Below are 21,423 nucleotides of genomic sequence, written 5' to 3' on the forward strand. Positions count from 1 at the left end.
ATGGCTCTCACTTGTAAGTAATTGTATTAGAAGATAAGCTCTTTGAGGTTGAAAATGGTCATATTTATCTCTTTTTAAAATCTAAAAAAGTATTTCACAGCAATATCTAATCTACATTACTTCTTCCAGAGTCAGGTTGTCTCTAAAACTATTACACGGGCTGATTTCCTATGTGTTGTTATATAGAAAACTAGCCCCATCATCTCATCCATTCTTTGGTGACAAACTCCCAAGGGGAGAACTGTGGGATTATTTAGCTGCTATTGTGTTCATAAACTGGTACATTGAAAGGAATTACCACAGTGCCTTATAGAAATGGCTAATAAGAGGGTGTCTTACAAAGGCTGTACGTTGAAATTATTTACATTTACAGCAAGTCATTCATTAAAACCTTTGCACTTGATCTCCAGTTGTGTTAAAATTTACACTTAAAAATCAACTATGATGATTCAGGAGTGGAAAGTATATAGAAGATTTTGTTAGGATTATCTTTGCATTGATTATAATTGGTTTTTATTGAGCTGACACTAAAATTTCAGTTCCTAAGACTGCTAGTTGACAGCCTTTATTTTATAGTACTATTTCTTCCTACATCCTCCACAAGTAAAACAGTTCGCACAGTCATAATAACTGAGTTCCAATTGCTACTTTATTAATGGAGGATATGCTGTCTTTGACAAGAATATGTTTTGTGCCTTAATGCATTTACCTATTTTTTTTAAAAAAGTAGGAATTGTGTCTTCCATATGGTTTTCATTTTTAACTGATTTGTTAGGATTACGTTAAATGTAAAGGTTATAAAGTAAGATGTTTATATAAACATTGTATATGATGTTTACCTTTTTGAGGTTTACTTTAAAACTGGAAGGATATTTTAAGCTAGCATTATTAGTTTCCAACATTGGTACTCGTTCTTCAAAGTTTATTCTTCGTTGTTCCACTTTATGAACTTATACAATGTCTTCATCACCCCCTTTTGCCCACATCAACTTTTTTTTTGTTGGTTGTGGGACCTGAACTCTGGACCTGGGCGCTGTCCCTCAGCTCTTCAGCTCAAGGATAGTGCTCTACCACTTGAGCCACAGTGTCATTTCCAGCTTTTTCTGCTTATGTGGTGCTAAGGGATCAAACACAGGGCCTCATGCATGTGAGGCAAGCACTCTTCGTAGACACTGAGCCACGTTCCCAGCCCCCCCATATCAACATTTTAAAGAATTTTACTGGATTGTGCCAGTAGGAAAGCCAATGATAAAAATCCTATGGATAATTAAATCTCTCATTTTTAATTGGGTGATAATTTAGTAGTACTAAACTATTCTCTTTCTCTGCCCTTGGATATTACTTACATGAACCTTAACTTCTTGTTTTGTTTTTTTTTTATTTGTTCAGGAAATGACTTGTTTCTTGTAGCAGTTCATGAACTAGGACATGCTCTGGGACTGGAGCATTCCAATGACCCTACTGCTATCATGGCTCCATTTTATCAGTATATGGAAACAGACAACTTCAAACTTCCTAATGATGACTTGCAAGGCATCCAGAAGATATATGGTAGGTTTCTGTCTAGCTAATCCAACAGTCAAATATAGACTTTCTGCCATTTTCTTGTTTGAGAGATACTCTACATACACAAGATAAAGAAACATTGTTTGGCCTGCTGCAGTATTTTTTCTGTTGATTTAATTTTGTTGACAGCTACCTGAGATATCTTATATTGTAATAAGGAAAAGTCTTAAATACTGTTTTTGTGTATGTGTTTTTTTAAAATTGAGATTAGTTGAAAGTTTCAATAATGCTAAGTTCTACTGAATTTTTGCTTTTGCAGTTAAAAAAAATGGAATGAGTACCATCAAAACAGTAAGAAATGTAAGACTTTTATATAAGGTACTGAGCCTGGTGCTAACTGACAGATTGAATAATAGTTTCTGCAGCTTGGTATTAGTTCTCACTTTTGGTACTTTTAAAGGTCCACTTGTGCTCAAAAGCATAATAATTACTAACTCACTGAAAGTCACTAGCAATGGAATGAAAGATAACACATGGCTTAATATATGAACACATAGCACAAAATAAATTTTCAGTACGCTAATAGCGTTTGTATTTATTGGATTCAGTCAGGAGATGCAAATTTAAAATAAGCAGGGAGACTATTATGAATATTTACTATAATCCCAACTCCCTCAATACAACCATTGACCTTTATAAAGACATTTATTTCACACCTAATTGTTAAGAACATGACATTTATAATTTACATATAGCAAGTAAATTAATGAAGTGAAGCTTTGATTTTTGCAATACAAAGACAACTGTGTGCTATCTGTATGTTAATCTCAAGTGTCCAGAAGATGTTATTTGCATTTTTAAACAGTGTAGTTTAAGTTCACTAATTTGTTTTGCATTCACTAGTTTTTCAGTTTTAATATCTCACTCATTAGTATTCTCTTCGAATTAAAATAATTTAGGAACAAAATAGGTCAACTTTTGTGCTGCTCTTCATTTTGTCAGGACGATGAAAAAAAGCTATGTCTCCAATTCAAAACTGAAACAGCTCAGGTATTGAATTGGACTATCCCCTGCTTTAGTGTATTTCAACAGAAATTACTCTTGAATGGTTAGCTAGAAGCAGTCTCTTTCTCATGACCTCATGAATTAGATCTCTAACGATCTGGAAAACAATCTTTTTCCCTTTCTAAATTCTCAGTGTTAAGTTAACAGCTCTATATTTCAGTTTTTTAAATATACATCCATTAAGAAATAATGCAGAACATACATATCAAGTTACATGCCTAAACTTTAGCTTCTTTTTAGGAGTACTTGACATTAATATTTTACTAGTGGTATTTTAATCAATAGGTATTATAGATTTCATATTTAAATAAAACAGTCAACCAGCAATTTGCCAAAACCTTTCATTAGAAAAAAAAAGCAGTGAAATCAGTGAAAGTTTATAAAATGTAGTTAAAGACATATGGCAGAATAATGTTTAATGAGTTCATGTTCATCTTCAGGAACTATGTGCATAAAATCCATTATCACAATCCAAGATGATCTTGGTTAGGGCTTACATGCCTGACTTCAGTACTCATTTTCATTTATTATTCCTATACCACCTAGTTCCAAAGACTTAAAGACAGTTTTCCTAAAAAGACTGTGATAACCTATAAATTAAAATCATTTACATTAACTAACAAGCACTAATTTCTTGTATCCAGGATCCAGAATGGTAAGGACAATCTCAGATAGAGTTGGTCATGGTTGGGTAGGTTAAAGTGGCTTATTTTATCAGAAAACATGATTGTAAAGGCCTCTTAGCACGCTTAGTAGTCTGTGCCTTCTGCTGACAAGTGATCGTTCTCTGTAGCATATTTTCCAACACTATTCCAAGTTTTAAGTAACTCAAGCACTCTTCTCCTATTTGCAAAAGGTCCTCCTGACAAGATCCCTCCACCTACAAGACCTCTACCAACAGTGCCCCCACACCGCTCTATTCCTCCTGCTGACCCAAGGAAAAACGACAGGCCCAAACCTCCTAGGCCTCCCACCGGCAGACCTTCCTATCCAGGAGCCAAACCCAACATCTGTGATGGGAACTTTAACACTCTAGCTATTCTTCGCCGTGAGATGTTTGTTTTCAAGGTAGGAGGCTATGACTACTTTTCTTTCTTTGCTTTTGAAACAATGGATCAAGTACCTAATGTCACTTAGAAAACATGTTCTCATTCATTCTAAAACGACGTTCCCAGCCCTCTTACAGCTAGGAGATTTTATTTATTTATTTAAATAAAAAGCATCCTTAAAAAAATGAATGCACAAATGGGCTTAATATCTATCAGAGGAGTGCTATAGCATTCTATTTTGGGACATGTGCTTATGTCAGCAGAAACAAAATGCCTGGAAATGTGAGAATGAAAAACAAAAAAACAAACAAAAAAACCCCAAAAACAAAAAACACTGCTAGTTGAGAGGAGATGAAATGGCATCATTTAAATCCTGAATGGAGATTAATTGGGATGTTGTGTTTGGGAGACTAGCCATTTCCAGGCACATTGTGACTATTTTATCTCTGACTTACACATCTTTGTAAGATCCTTATGATTTCACTTCACATTATTGAATTGTTTAGAAGTATTATTGATCAATTTGTTTGTAATCAAGTGGTAACCATTTGAGTTAAATCTCCTCTAGGAATATTATCATTTTGACTATATATATATGGCTCTTTTCAATAGCAATTATGATCTATCTAATTTACATTATTTTTTAAACATTGGAAAGTTAATTTAACATTTGTTAATGATACCTCTCAATTTCACAGTACTGGACACTATATCTAAATTATAGAATATTACAGTGTGAACATATTGAAACATATTTTTTTCACTCAGTAGTTGTAAACTGAGGTTAAGGACTGAAGAAGAATGCAAATTTTCAACCTTGTCACTCAAGTATGTACATAGCCACATTTTCCCAGCACTATCTATTTCAATGTAAAATAATGCACTCTTATTTTTAGTGGCCATGGATCAATACATAGTGAAATATTGCCCTGCTTATGCAGCATTTCCTGTGTACCAAGGATATACTTTAAAAATATAGATTTTATTATAATGCTTCAAAGACAATGTACTCTGTTTCCTTTATTGTAAAAATAAGATCTAGATTTTATATGGTATGCATGAGACCATTATGCTTTCCAGAAAAAATCAATGCATTTCTTCAAACACATGAATAGATTTTTGAATTCTATAAATACTCTGCAGATATCATCATTCAGTTTCAAGTAGGCTGATAAATTTAGATTTGACTAAAGAAAATGCTTACTTTTAAAAAAAAGCATGCTTGTGTGTGTATGCATTTGTGTGTGTTTACATATGAGTGTGTATAACCAAAATTACACCTGGTTGGTCAAGTTCGTGGTTTGAGTGGTAATCCATGATTATTCACGGTTATTTTGTGGCTATAACCAGAGCATCTAGTTGAAATGGAAACAAAATGCCATAGTTTATATTTTCTTTCAGACAGCAGGATTGTGTCTTACCACTTTGTCTAAATTTCCACCTTGTGGCTTGATATTTTGATACTATGATGAAGTCACTAAAATGTCAACAATCTCTAAGAACACAATGTGAATTTTGGCTCTAGAGGCATTCTTTTACATTATTCCTCTCTGGCTGAATAGATTGTTATTCTCAAAGGAACTTAGCATCGGTATACCTAGCAATTAATTTCACCTTTCTCTTTGTACTGTACATTGTAGGTGCTTCTTAGTGCTAATGATGGGTAATCTGAGATCTTCTGACCACTGCTGTCTGGACTTAATACCACTCTGTATAATAAAATGATCACTGTTTGCAATATCAAAACAGCTGCATTAAGACCTCTTTCCCTAATCTCTTATATTATCTTTGACTCCTTAACCAAAACTCTGTAAAGCATAGACCTACTAATACCTCACCAGTTTTTTCTTTTTCTTTTCTATAGTACTAGGGCTTGAAACTGTAACTTATGCATTTCCTTAGTGTTTCATTTGTATTTTGTTTTTGAAATTAGTTCTGAATACCTTTGCCTGAACTCACCTCAAACTTAAAATCCTCCTCTTTCTGCCTCATGAGTGATGGGGTGCCAGGCATGTGTCACCATACCCAGCCTATCTGCTCTTAGTTAATAGCTATCATGGGTTGAGTAATTTAACTACCGTGAGCATAGATGCATGTTAGGTAAACATTCAGAATCTCTGAATCCCACAGAAGCACTGCATTATCTGTATTATTATTGGAAAACTGAGGATCAGAAAAAATTAAGTTATTACTCCAAGTTAGATGTATATAAATATTAGTTTTACCCAGTTTTACTTAGTTCCAAATATGAGTTTTTCCCTACAAAGTTTTGCTCTTCTGTGACATATAAAAAATAGTAGAGGGCTGGAAATGTGGCTTAGTGCTAGAGTGCTTGCCTAGCATGCATAAAGCCCTGGGTTCAATTCCTTAGTTCCACATAAACTGAAAAAGCCAGAAGTGGCACTGTGGCTCAAATGGTAGAGTGCTGGCCTTGAGCAAAAGGAAGTTCAGGAACAGTGCCCAGGCCCTGAGTTCAAGTCCCAGGACTGGCGAAAAAGAAAAAAGAAATACTAGGTGTAACAAAAGAAAGATGGACTACATACCATATTTTGAAACAGTAACTATTCAATAATTATTTACTGTGTTCTTACTAATATGCCAGGCTGTTTTTGTTTTAGGCTCTGCACAAACCAGACAGACTTGGCTCTTTTGGCTAGCAACCCAGTTTCACAGATGGGCGAGTGGGTGCCACTCTTGAATGTTAGGGGGTGTGAGAGATCAGGTGCATGCATGATGGATTACTGAAATGCTGCTTTCCTTTGTTCATGGCTACTGGTCTCTCCATGTCTCCCTCTACATCAAGTCTACCTTTCTTTTTTACATTAATACCATTGCCTTATACCTGTTCTTTCTGGTTGAAATTGCTCTCTGTCAATCTATCTATTCTTAAACTCCTATATTCTAAATTTCCCTCAATAGGTTCATCATTTTTCATGTATTGTCCTCCTGTTGACTGTCCCCTCAAATGTATTTAGGAATGCCCATTGTTTGATCTTCCTTTTACTGATGTAGCTTGATTTTTCTAATTTTCTTGATTACTAGCTAGAATCCTTTTTGTGTCATCAATCCTGCCTATTCAATACTAATTTTTACATTTCTTTTTATGTCTGAGGTTGTTTACACAAACTTTTATAGATCAAGCATCTTGCAGAAGTGTGTTCCAAACTAGACTGCCTCATCAACCCAAAATCTATCTAGTATTTTTTACCATTAGTCTTTACATACATGCAGTGCATTATTAATACATTATCTTCTCTGTTTCTCCTGGCTGTGTATTTTCTAACCAGGCATAAACTTTCTTAGAGCACTGAGTGGATCCTAGCTACAGGTAGGTTCATGTCTCTACTAGGCAATCAACCAAACTGAAATTACTGAAACTTGAGCATTCTAATACATTCTCTTCCTTGTCCAAGCATGTCAATGAGTATTATTTACTTAAATGCTGTAGGTATGATTTTTAAGCAAACAATGAAAAAAAATCTAATTAGTAGCAAAAACAAATAAAAAGAGATGCAGTTTTGTTTTCTTATTAGGAAGAATCCTTTGCAATAAGACTTTCAGCATCACTTATTTTTGGTAACTGGTTTCTTCTCAGATGATTCAATTTACATTAAGACTTTTAGGTATCCATGCATTTATAGTGAATTCATCTTTACCTATGGCTCAGGGGTGAGGTGAACATGTATATATGTGGAATATATGTTTGAAATATATATTATGTATTTGTATTATGTATAGTTATATATATATATATACATACATATATAGTCCATTTTAATGTCTACATACGAGAGTTAAACCCTGAGGCTTTCTAATCATTGGGGAATATAAATCACCCTACAGCAGGAACTGAAAGTCAAAGCAAAATACCAAGGAACAGAGAAACCAATCAGCTATAACAAAAGAAGCTTTGTCCTTCCTTTGGAGAAGGTGATTTAGACTACTCCATGAAGAAAGCTATTTACCTGAGCTGATAATAGCATGATCTGATCATTCAAATCAATAATCTCAATGTGCTTTTGGACTGCAAAATAAAAACATTGTGTGTGTGTGTGTGTGTGTGTGTGTGTGTGTGTGTGTGTGTGGTGTGTGTGGTGTGTATGAGAGAGAGTGAAACAGAGAGAGAGAGATTGAGGGTGAGGGAGAGAACAGGCACAATTACACAAGGTTGTAACAGAGTTGTAGAATGAACACGTTCTAAAGCATATGATTTATATTTATATACTAAAGAATGCAGAGTTAACTATGGTAACTATATTCTCTTGAAGCTGGGAATGAGAAGAAATACCTTGTCCAACACCTGGGGATCTTTTATTTAAAATAAAAAATAGTTCTATTTACTGGTCAGTTTTTTAAATCAAGAGAAAAAAGGCTAGTGCTTTGTACTAAACTAGAAGGGCTAACTTGAACAGGCACAGTTTCTGTGTATCATCTTCCAAATGTATCAGAAGTGTCTTCTCAATGTAGAACAGATTTTCAGGCTCTGTGTAAGTGTTGTATGAAGAGAAAATAGAGAAGCCACATTTTGAAAGATTAAATTGGGAGTCTTAATTAAAAGGACAGCCAATGCAGCTAGACTCTTTGTTGCAAAGATCTGCAGCCCCATGAATACACTTAACACTGTCCAAAAAATGATCCATGAGAAAAAGCAAAAAAAACGATATCAACAAACCAGATCAGCTCCAATGGTGAACTGAAGTGAGACACCATGGTGACCAGAGAAGAGCCCAGAGACAGGAGAGAGGACATAAACATAGAGACAGTGGCATGGCATAATTGCCCCTGAGCTGGTCCAGACCTAAATCAGATCAAGGGGTAGGGTCACAGGGAACTTGAGAGTTCACGACCCAAATTGGCAGGTCCAGTGACCATTTATCCAAGTCCCTACCCCTGCCTCTAGGAATTCAAGCATACCCTATACCTGGGAGATGGGACTTCCTTGCCTCCACCATAAAGACAAAATGGTGCCAGTTAAACCCAATAGCCTATCATCCACCACATGGCCAAGATGGCACAGGTTAGATTCAGCATCCCTACTTCATAAAGGAGAGCATTTATTTCATTACTTAGAAAACAGAAGTCAAAGCAGATACCACCACTTGCTTCCTCTGTCATCAAATTCATCATCAATCTTAAGGATGAGTTTTTCCCTTGATGAGTACTGACTTATTTCTACTAAAGAACTCTAAGTTACAATTAAAGGCTTGGGTTAATTTCATTCAGTGAAAAAAATTTCTTATTTGTTATGTGTTTTCTTAAACCTGGAGGATTTTCATTGAAGAGTAGAGAGAGAGAGACAGAGACAGAGAGAGACAGAGAGAGAAATGTTTATTTAAAGAGATTGAATAAATGTATAAGAATTGCTCTTCAGCCAGGCACTGGTAGCTTACAACTAAAATCGTGGCTACAAAGGATTCTGACATCTGATGAGTGTGGTTCAAAGTCAGCCTGGGAAGGAAAGTACATGAGACTCTTACCTTCAAATAACCACCAGGGGAAAAAAAAGAAAAGAAAGTCTGGGAGTGGAGCTTTAGCTCAAGTAGTAGAGTAAAAAATGATCACGGAAAGCATCCAAACCCTGAATTCAAGCCTCTTTACCAGCAACAAAACAATAATAAAAACTGCCCTGATTTACATTCATGATAGTGATTTGTGATTAAAATCCTGCACAATTGGTCAACCTTGAACTTCTTGACTCTTACCTATATGAGTATTTTACCTTTTCATCTAGTCACTATGTCCCCATCTCAATTCAAGATATCTCAGTATCGTCTTTAATATAATATCCTCCAAGTTGGTGTCCTTTTGTTCCTCTTGGATGTCTCCTTCTCAGATCTTTTTCCAATATTATCAAATGATATTGTAAAACATATATTCAATCCTAACACTGGTTGTCAAAAGCCCTGAACTAGAATAGAAGCTAAGAGTTCTGTCTGTTGATCTGAAGACTGCCATCCTCCAATTTTGCTACCTCTTGTATTTTGCCTCCTCTGTCTTATTTTGCTCTGTCATATACTCAAGCCCATCTACTCTTTTCCATCCTATTTTTCTAAAGTTTCAAGCTTTCCTGCATTTGTATTTTGAGACTCAAACTAATGAGATAGTATGAGACATTTTTTACAGTAAGAAAAATAATGTCCCAACTTATAGTAGTATTGTTAGGAAAATGGAGGAGAAAGGAAGGAAACAGGTTTGACTCGGTCTTCTACAGGCAAGGACTGTTGATGAAATTGGGCAGTGAGGCACAGCAACCTTCCCATGAGATCAGAGGTTGTCGTTGGCCAGGCCCAGAATCAAATGCTTTGCCTGGGATGAGGGGGCTTTCAGCTAAGTCAGGGTCAGAGTGACCTCCCTGTGGAAAAGCACTATGAGCACAAGGTAGCACGTGGTGCTTTGCTCCCTGGGGGATTAAGGTGGGAGTCAGTCTTTCACAGGTGGCTTTTTTACTTTTGCCTAAGTATGCATAAGTATAAGTGTTTAGATAGGATAGTATTTGAATGATTAGACATTAGATAAAGACTCAGAGTCAGATTCTACTCTCATAGTTGACAGACAGGAACTATAATGGGTTTATCTCTACTGGATTGCACAGAGACCTAACCATAGAAGAAAACAGATATTTGCTAAATTTTTTAAAGCTTACTTTCCTAATCTGTGTCATGGCTAATAAATTCCATCAGAATTCTGTAGTAAGCTCGGGAAATGATGGCTATTACATAGCAAGCCAGACTCATCAATTTTAACTACTCATTGTATTCATTTACTCAAGTTCTAATGCTGTTTGACATTATTGTTAAAAATAGCATTTAGCTATCAGTACAAAATAGCATTAATACTTAGAATATAAGGAAAAGAACTAGAACACTTTACTATTATTTTATGTGTCATACTACTTTGCTCGATAAAAATGATTGAATATATTTTGTTGGCAGAGAATCTAGTAAGTGTTTTACAAAAAACAAGAAAATATTTTGAGAACACAGCACGAGGTAATCTGAAGTTACTTGCAGTTAACAACTGAATTCTATATTCCCAGGATATACCACCTGATAATAGAACATGTGATTGGATCCAGATTCACACAAATCGAAGATATTGATATGAGGGGCTGGGAAGGTAGCTCAGTGGTAGAGCGCTTGCCTTGAGCTTAAGAGCTAGGAACAGCGTCCAGGCCCAGAGTTCAGGCCCCAAGCCGGACCCCCCCCCCAAAAGAAAAAAGATATTGTTATTCAAGACACTGTTAACAGAATTTGTTAAAATTTTATTATAGTAAAAAAATCATAATTTTGGAAATATTTTATGTAAACATTGTTGAAGAGAATGGTATTAGGTATGAAATTCCATTTCAATATAAATATTGATTTTGAAAATATTTTATTTGCTTACTATTTCTCTTTAATATTTTAATATTTTTTTTGGTATTTCTCTTACTGCTTAGCTATTAGGCAAGTGAATGAGTGTTATGCAGTAGGAGTGGATTTAGAATCACTGAGTTTCTTCTCTCCTTCTCAGAAAATCTCCATTTGAGATCTTTTTTCCTGCACCCTGAAGCTGAAACTCTGTTAACTGTGTTATAGTCATCATTGGAATTTTGGGATTATGTAGCTTTAATATATCTTAGGGTATTTATTTGTTTTAGTTTTTGTAAAAGAATTTTTTTCCTTGCTGAATTTATTTATTTATTATTATTATTTTTATTTTTATTGTGAAAATACCGTACAGAGGAGTTACAATTACATGGGCAAGATAATGAGTACATTTCTTATCAAGCATTGTTGCCTCCTCTTTGTTTCCCCTTCCATCCCTTCCCATACTCCCTCCCTTCTCCCCCCCCAGTCCTCCCCCCACACACCAAAGTTGAAAAGTTCGTTTTTCCACATAACGTCTTGTACATCTCATTGATGCAGTGAGTCCACCTGTATCCCTAGTTAAACGATTTGTTTTTTCCCTTCCCCTCCACAAATTATTCCAGCATCAAATAAAGTTAAAGCATGGGTTATACTGTGGGGGAGGGACATACAAAGCAACATAGAAATCCTCTTATAAATATGTTAGAAACAATTGCATGAAAGGAAAAAACAAGAGAATTTTATATGCACAAAAATTTAAAATAAATAACATAAACTTGTACTTGTGTGAAGTTTATCTAACAATCTCCCTAAAATTTTCCAAGGAAACAAACAGAAAATTTTAAAAGTTTTAGGAAATATGTCTTGAAATACAGGTTTTTTTAAAAATGGAAATTACAACATTTTTAACAACCAATATTACTACGTAATTTGTGGAATGATTAAGCAATTCATAATAGTCAGCTTTATCAGCACTACATTGGTAGCATTCAATAAATATTAACGGAATAGTAGTTTTGGGGATTTTATTTGTGGGATGGTTGGTGTGGGGCTTGAACTCTGGGCCTGGGCTCTGTCCCTGAGCTCTTCAGCTCAAGGCCAGTGCTCACCCATTTGAGCCACAGCACCAATTCTGATTTTCTGATGGTTAAGTGGAGATAAGGGTCTCACAGACTTTCTGCCTGGTCTGGCTTTGAACTGGGATCCTCACATCTCAGCCTCCCACATAGCTAGGGTTATAGATGTAAGCCATCAGTACCCAGATTTGGAATGGTATTTTTGCTTTTAATTCTGTTACCAGCAATGAAACTCCATGAACAAATTCTTTCTTTAAAATTTTTATTAGTAAGCAATTCTTTACTATCTTATTCATTATGCTCTTCCAAAGCTTAGAAAAGTACTTGCCAATAGCACTTCATAATTATTTCTTGAAATGACTATAATTTTCAGGAACTATAAGCAAGAAGAAAACAAATTGAACAACTTAATGATGGAAATTGAAATGAGTTGAACTAAGGGGGAGATTACAATGTGTTTGGATTGAGAGACTTAGTATTGGAAAACCACTAATCTCTGACATTATTTTACACATTATAAATGCTTATGGTCATATTCCAATAGGATTAGAGATGGAAGACCTGGCTCTTCAAGATTTTAATTTATATTTGAAGAGGATAATAATTCAAATTGTGCAAGTCTTGTACTAAACACTCAATCCTGGCTCTATCAATCAGTAATTCTCCTACACAGCATGATTGATTTGTTTTAGCTCTGTGTTTTAGAATGATTTCTGCACCTGCAGATATTCCGTGTGCTTTAAAGGAAGAAAAATAAAACAGAAAGGTATAGTAAACACATCAGTGGAAGCAGACAATGCTTCCTTCCCAGATCTAGAACTATTATGCTGCTAATCTTGGGCACAGATTTGTCTGGGTAAGCAAGATTTTAAATTGTGCAAATTACACTCAAACAATATAAGAATTTGTTTTCAGGGAAGAACAAGAACTAAACTTTGAATGAGTAGTTAGAGACTACTTCAACACTTACTGAATGCTTGTTACTTTTTTACAGATAGTTACTGGTTTTTGTATATTATTTGTATGACCCATCAATTGCAGAATTCTTTGCTAGTTCTAATTATCATTCAAAACCAGGATTTTTATTATTTCTGTTGTTCTACCTTTTTTTCAATTTGTTGTATTTCTTTGATATTTATTGTAAAGGTGATGTACAGAAGGGTTACAGTTACTTAAGTCAGGTATTGAGTACATGTCTTTTTGAAGAGTGTCACCTCTTCCCTCATTTTCTACCACGTTTTTTTCCTCTTGACACCCTGTCCCCCAAGTTGTATAGTTCATTTCCAAATAGTGACTAATGTATATCACTGATGAATTAGTTCACCCTTTGACCCACCATTCCTGTGTTTCCTCTCCCCAAATCATGCGAAAGGTACAACTTTTATATTTAACCTAGAATTCACTTGGACATAAAGCAAGATAATAATAATTATTTTGCAGGATCATGGATGAATCAACAAATTTGTATTTGCTAAAGCAACATTTGACCACTGGGGTCATGTGACCAACATTTTAGATTTTTTTCTCTCTTTTTCTTTTTTTTGTTCTTAATATATATTTTTACTGTGAAGATACTGTACAGGGGGTTACAGTTACATGAGCAAGACGATGAGTCCATTTCCTATTAAGCATTGTTACACCCTCCTTTATTTTCCCCTACCATCCCTTTCCTCCCCACCTTCTCAACTGTGCTGGTAGATTTAGAATAGCTTTGTTTGATATCCCAGAAGTGGGATTGCTGGGTCATAGGGGAGCTCTATGTGAGTCTTTTGAGGAACCTCCATACTGCTTTCCAAAGTGGTTGAACAAGTTGACATTCCCACTAACAATGCAGTAGGGTTCCCTTTTGACCGCATCCCCTCCAGCATCTGTTGTTATTAGAGTTCTTGATTATAGCCATTCTAACTGGGGTGAGGTGCAATCGCAATGTTGTCTTGATTTGCATTTCTTTTATGACTAGGGAAATTGAGCATTTCTTCATGTGTCTATTGCCAATACTTATTTCCTCTTCAGAGAAGTCTCTAAGTTTGTAGCTCACTTGTTAATAGGGAGTTTGTTTCTTTGAGGATTTGTTGTTGGGGGATTTAATTTTTTGAGTTCCAAGTATACTTTAGATACGAGACCCTTGTCCATTGTGTGGCTAGTGAAGATCTTCTCCCAATCCCTGGGTTTTCTATTGATCTTATTTGCTTTGTCCTTTGCCATGCAGAAGCTCTGCAGTTTCATGCAATCACATTTGTCCAAACTTTCTTTGATTTGTTGTATTTCTCGATCTTTATTAAAAAAATTTTGGCCTGTGCCAAGGAGCCCTAGAGTTTCTCTTATTCCTTCTTGTAATGGTTCCCTGGTGTGTGCTTTGACTTTGAGGTCTTTGATCCATTCTGAGTTGATTCTGGTGTAGGGTCATAATTTGGGGATCTAGCTTTAGTTTTCTACAGGTGTTTAACCAATTTTGCCAGCACCATTTACTGAAGGGGCTGTCTTTCTTCCATTCTACTTTTTTTAGCTCCCTTATGGAAGGTTAGGTGGCTATAGGTCTGTGGGTTCATTTCTGGGTCTTCAGTCCTATCCCATCAGTCCTCAGGTCTGTTCTTGTGTCAGTAACAAGCTGTTTTGGTATTGATATTCCTCCAGCACTGTTCTTTCTGCTAAGAATTGTTTTTGCTATTTGGGGTCTTTAAAGAATTGTTTATGCTATTTGGGGTCTTTTATTGTTCCAATTGACTTTTTGGATTGCTTCTATTTCATTGAAGAATGAGGTTGGAATATTGAAAGGTATCTCATTGAATTTTAGATAGCCTTTGGCAGTATTGCCATTTTCATGATGTTAATCCTTCCAATTCAGGAGCATGGGAGGTTTTTCCCTTGCTTAGTTCTGCTTTAATTTCTTTTTTCAGGATTTTAAAGTTTTCATCATAGAGGTCCTTCACTTCTTTAGTTAACTCCTAGGTATTTTATTTTTGTGGTGCTATTAAAAAGGAGTTGCTTTCCTTACTTCAGCTGTGCTCTTCTCATTATTGTCATACAGGAAAGCCATTGATTTTTGAAAGTTAATTGTGTATCCTGCTACTTTGCCAAAGTTTCAAATCAGCTTGAATAACTTGGGAGTGGAGTTCATGAGGCTCTTTAAATACAAGATCATCTGCAAAAAGAGAGAATTTTACTTCATCTTTCCCTATTTGGATTCCCTGTATGTTTGCAACTTGTCTTAGTGCTTTTGTAAGCATTCCAGTACTAAATTGAAGAGAAGAGGAGACTGTGGACATACTTGTCTCTTTCTTGAATTTAGAAGAAATGACTTTAGCTTTTCATGATTAATTATAATGCTGGCTGTAGGTTTGTCATACACAGCCCTTATTATAATGAGGAATAGTCCATGAATTCCTCATTTTTTCCAGAGCTTTCATCATAAAGCAGTATTGGATCTTGTCAAGTGCTTTTTCTGCATCTGTTGAGATAATCATGTGGTTCTTATCCTTGCTCTTGTGGATGTCATGAATTATATTATTTGATTTGCGTATATTGAACCAGCTTTGCATCCCTGAGATGAATCCTGTTTGATCATGGTATATCATGTTTATATCTCATATAGAAAGTGATATGGAAAAAGTATAAGCATCATATTTACCACTCCAATTCTAAGTTATATATGAACTCCCTGTCTTAATTATTTCTATTTCTGTTTTGTAGTCAACAAATTGAAATTTATTTTTTTACATAGTGGCAAATTTTAAAAAAATAAAGGAAGATCTCAACACACTAATAACAGAAAATAATATATCTAAGAGTAACTTGTACAGAACTTCCAGGGAAAAAAATATTAAAACTTTATGACAAAGCCAGACTATGATGCTTATAAATAAAAGGAAGTGTCTTATTTTTTAATGAAAATATTCCATTTTGACAGGCATCAAAGACTCATGCCTATAATCCTAGCTGTTCACGAAGCTGAAATCTGTAGGTTGAAGTTTGAAGCTACTCAGGCAGGCAAATCTGTGAGACTTGTATTTATAGTTAACCATCAAAAAGACAGAGTTGGACTTAGGTACAGAGAACTCATATTGATTGAATCATGTGTGTGTGTATGTGTGTGTGTGTGTGTGCGCGTGCGCGTGCGTGCGTGTGTGTGTGTGTGTGTGTGTGTGTGTGTGTGTGTGCTGGTTCTGAATCTTGAACTCGGGGTCTTGCACACTGATTCAGCTGCTGGTACTCTTATCATTTGAGCCATGTAGCTTGATCTTGATTTCAGCATTGCCTGCAGTGAAATCCAATGTGTTCATCAAGAGCAGGTTGGCTTTAAACATTGGCCAATTACCTATAAAATGGAAGTGTTGTAAATTTTAAACAAGATTACTCTCGAAGATTTAACTTTTTAACATAGAAGCACAGAATAATTTTTTAATTAATCACTTGTTATGTTACATGGAAACATTGAAGTATCTCAGATTTTGTCATAGCTCTTTGTTTTGTTTTCATTGAACATTCTTTATTCTTTTAAATTATTTTTAAGACTAGTTGGACAAAGGGCTTGACTTTCAACAAAGCATTTTATGGATATAGTGCATCTTGATCAACGTCACCTCTTCCGACATTCTCACCTCTCTCTCCCAACCAACACTTTTCTTCATTAAAAAAAAAAAAGTTGTAGGATATACATTGAGCTTTTAACTTCATTCTCTCCACGACTCATTTAATCACAATAAATACATTATTATGCTGTTTGTCTTTAATAGGAGAGTCTTATTTTAAGGATATAGCTAGAATTTTATCTTTCTTTTGACTAGCATATTCTAACCAGAGTTAGTTGAAATATTACAACCCATCTCCAGAATTTAGACACAGCACCTTAAAAACAAAAATAATTGTGAGAAACTGAAATATCTTTTCACAAATATGCCCTTTAACTCTGCAACAATAATGAAACGAGCAGTTAGAAAGAGGTGGTAAGGTGTGCAATGATTCATAGGGTACATTTGACATGTGTTCCAACCTGTTCTACCCATCTACTGATACTTATACTACTGTACTATTTCACATAAATAGCAACTCCAAGACATTGTGCATGACTCTAAGATTAAAAACTACTTACAAATTTAAAGTAGTTTATTTTTCTGTGTTACAACGAACAGCAAAATATGCCTAATTTGAAAATTAGCAGCCCATTGAATAATCATTCATCTGGAAAATATCAAAGAAAAACTCAAAGGTACAATAGCATTCATTACCACTTTCTTGCTAGTATGAAAAACTTCCTTAAGTAATACTGATTTATCTGGCACTGTAGTAATGCTACAGCAAATAATAGGATACCAACTGAAAGAAATGCAATCATTTGAAAGGTCAATGCTTGAGAAAGTATGAAACAAATGTAACTGCACTGTACACATGAGTGAAATAGTAGAAGATCATGAGCTTCATTATTTGAAAGGCATAAAAAGACTAGAAAAATAAAGGAAAGTAAATCTTAGAGTGATGACACTGAGTGGAATTTTTGAAGATGTACCTTTGAAGAGTCTTGGCTATACATTTAAGAGCCCATAACATAATGGCATAAAAGAAGGTTGTGATATATTAAGTGATGGCAGAAGCTATTACATTCTATACTGAAATTTTCCCTTAGATTGTAACTAAATCACTTTAGACAAAATGATGGTGGTACAGCTGAATGATATTATTCTGGTGAGCAAAGATCTCCAATTAGATAAAAACCTGTACCTACTGTACATTTCTTTCAAATTAGAATTACCTTCTGGGAGACCTGCTACCTATTTTATTTTCATTCAGTTTGACCATTTTGAAGCTCCCATAGTAAGAATTTCTAGTACAGAATTTATTTAAAACCATGCAAAAACAACAAGATATTTAGAATTAATCCAGAGAGTATTGTTAAGAAGGCTGTCATATAGCAAAGTTGGTCAGCTCTAGGAACATTAATAAATTATAAGCCAGGAATCCAATATTCACCAAATGTCCAAGTAATTTTAGCATCTGTCAGGTAATGATAGTGTTTTTCTTATTATACTAGTAGTAATACTAGTAGTAGTAGGAGTAGGAGTAGTAGTAATGGTAGTAGTAGTACTGGGAAAGACAAAATTTGACCTGAAAGTGATTGCCAGAGTGTCTGTTTCATCTTTCCTGGCCTTATGAAACCTATAACTACTATAATCTTTTAATTCAGGAAAATGTTTACTGTTTACTAAATAATCACTAGATATGAAAACAAAATGATCACTAGACCATTCCCTCTTTCATTCCTCAGTCCAAAGGAGAATATGTTAGCAACTAATTCACAAAGTACTATAGGAGCACTTATGTGGACCACATACACTGGGAAAGATGTCCTATGAAGTTTATCTAATTTGCATCTATTATCCCAGCTAATTATTAAGTGAGAAGGTGTGAAGGCTTTGAGTACAGTGGAAATACAATGCACTTCACTAGAGAGATTGAGGCACAGTCATTGAGACATGAGGAAGAAGAGGCAGACTATTTCATTAGTGACATCATTGAGAACCCTAAGCTTTATTCAGCTGATTGAGAGTTACAGATGAAAGCAGTAGATACAAGAAGAAGCTAATGAGAAACACTGAGCAAAGGAAGTATGGAAGAAACTGGTGAGAGTGAACGAACAGCAGCATTCCTAATAAGTAGGACTGAAAAGGACTAGGAGACAGGGATGTGGGGACCGACAAAAGAGCAGCCCTAACAGGCTGCTGGACATTGAACCCCTGGAATTTAAAATGGGGCTCATCTATGGCCCATAAGCCTGAACTTGTGAAAAGAATTAGAGAAAGCTAAACAAGTCCTACCTAGCACATGAGAAGCATCGCTTCTTTTATATATCAGAAGATTGGGACTTCTGAGAAAAATACGTTATGTTGTTTCCCCTTTGTCTTTAGGAATATTATTGATTGAAATTTTATTCAAAAGAATGGTGCATCATATTTTAATCTACCTAGTCAAAGAAAGAAAACATTTTTATAGAAAATTAAGTATGGTGATTATTAATCTACTATTCTTGCCCCTCATGGAATTGCTAAGTTTCTGCATTCCGCAGACTGCCCTATTTACATGTGAAATGTATTTGGAGCAGTTGCTGGTCAGATCATTGGACAAAGAAAGGCTGTTTAGATCCCTCAGCTGAAGCCCAAAGGAGCTGATGTAAGAGCTGGCTGTCCATGTGCTACTGACACATAAACCTCCTCATTTATAATCCTGAAATACCTTGGAATAGAGTCAATGTTTTCTAAGTAACTGCATTGGCAATTAGAACAGATAATGTTGGAACCAGTACATTCTTGAAGCTTTTCCATGTAATTTAATGAATTTGTTACAAAAGAATTTATTTTAGAATTTAGAATTTATTTTAAACTGACACATAAAAGCAAAAACATATATTCTGGTGTACCATGTGATATTTGTTTACCTGTGTGCATACTAAAATGTTTAAACAAGATTAGACATACCTTTTTCCTCAACTCTTATGATTGCTATGGTAAAATCATTCAGATTCTTTTCTTCTCACATTTTTTAGCATACAGTACATTTCATTGTCCTGCTGTGTAATAGCATACCACAATTACTCTCAGCTAACTTTCTCTTAGTACCATTCATCAACATGCTGTCAACCTACCTCACCCGTATGTGCCTTGCCTCTGGTAACTAGTCTTCGACATTCAAACTCTATAAGATTTTCAAGGAGAATTATTTGCAGTTTTGCAATTGAGTTTTTGTTTCTTATATATTTTGTATATTCATGCCTTGTCAAAAAGATAGCTCACACGTATTCTCCCATTTTGTAGGCTGAATCTTCTCTGTTTTGATCAATTCGTTTTCTAGTAAAAAAGAAAAAAAAAATCTTAGTTTCATTTATTTCTGTTTGTCTATTTTCTCCTTATTTTCTATTCTTTTGTTTTGGAGAATCTTTTCTATAAAAGCCACATATAAATGTTCATGCTCTCAAACATTTCCCCTATACTTGGATATTCGTGGTTTTTGTGGTGCCATCTAACTTTTAAGATTGTCTTTTGTAGTTTTGTGAAAGGTGACACTGACATTTTGAAAAGGATGCTTTAATTTTATAGATTTCTCTGAGTAAATTTATTAAAGTACTTTAATGTGTATATATGTCAGGTTTTCCTGATTAGACACAAATGATAAATTAGACAGCCCAAACATAAAATATATGATTAGAAATGTGAGCGTTACTGAAAAAATCAGATGCTTTACCAAATTTTTATTTAAATATAATACTCATTCCTGAGTGTAAATATATATATATATATAATATACGTATTATATACATGGAGATTTCACTTTGTTCTATTTCTCTTGCATAAATACATATATTACATATACATAAAAATAGCTACTTAGATATTGAAATATTTTATTATTTATTTGATGAGTCCTTGTTGATGCTACATTGTGTGTAAGATAATGAAGTGGAGTGAGATTCAAGCAGACAAGTCTAGGCTATGTGGCCAAGAATGCACTATTAAAGTTGAGCATCTTCAAACAGGAAAAGGTTTGTTACTGTCTCAAGATTGCTTCAAGAAGTTATAATCAGGGGCTCCAGAATACATTAACTGGTTAATCAGAAGGAGATAAGTAAAATCACAAGTACTGTGTAGAAAGGAAAACAGTGGCATAGTTCAGCAAGAACAGATAAAATATTCTCTTCGTTTTGAAATTCTAGTCAATGAGAAGACAGAAAGCTTTGCTGTGGGACAATTGCCTGACCTGATAGTGTGATCTGTCCTCTCTTTTCTAGAAGATGATAAAAAAAGAAATCTCAGTGAAAAGTCAGGAGACATGATTGTTAGTGCCAGGATATTTTTACCTTGATGAAAATTTCAGCGTGGGGCTTTACATTTCCAATGTATCAAATACAGGAAAAAAGAATTTCTATTTCCACTCCTCACAGTAGGTAAAATATGCAGAAAATATCTGAATGTTTCCAAATTCTTGGATGATTTGTGTTTTGAAATATAACTATCAGTTTTATACTTTCCAACTCATTAAGTCAGTATACATTAAATTTGGAGGTTTTAGCAAGCAGGGTATGGGGGAATGGGAAGGGATGGTAAAAGGGGAAACAAAGGAGGAGGCAACAATGCTTGATAAGAAATATACTCATTACCTTGCTAATGTAATTGTAATTCCTCTGTACGGTATTTTCACAATAAAGAGAAAAGAAAGGAAAAAACGTTTTAAATTTCATAACAGAAAAGTTGACAGAATAACTGATTGGGGCAATGTGATACTTGAAAATCATGGCAAAAATCATAATCAAAAAGCTGGGCACAGGTGGCTCACGCCTGTAATCCTAGCTACACAGGAGGCTGAGATCTGAGGATCACAGTTCAAATCCGGCCT

The 21,423-nt window shown here is 34.9% G+C and overlaps 1 protein-coding gene across 1 annotated transcript in view; it reads left to right on the forward strand.

Moving 5' to 3' along the window:
- Mmp16 (matrix metallopeptidase 16) overlaps positions 1–21,423 on the forward strand; it is a 237,477-nt gene that overhangs the window by 165,709 nt on the left and 50,345 nt on the right. Inside the window, exons 5-6 of the mRNA XM_042673081.1 lie at positions 1,390–1,551; positions 3,428–3,639. Coding sequence (XP_042529015.1) covers positions 1,390–1,551; positions 3,428–3,639 — 374 coding nt within the window. The remainder of the gene's footprint in view (positions 1–1,389; positions 1,552–3,427; positions 3,640–21,423) is intronic.

This window comes from Dipodomys spectabilis, unplaced genomic scaffold (genome assembly GCF_019054845.1).
Source record: "Dipodomys spectabilis isolate Male_0828 unplaced genomic scaffold, ASM1905484v1 ptg000783l, whole genome shotgun sequence".
Taxonomy (NCBI): Eukaryota; Metazoa; Chordata; class Mammalia; order Rodentia; family Heteromyidae; genus Dipodomys; species Dipodomys spectabilis.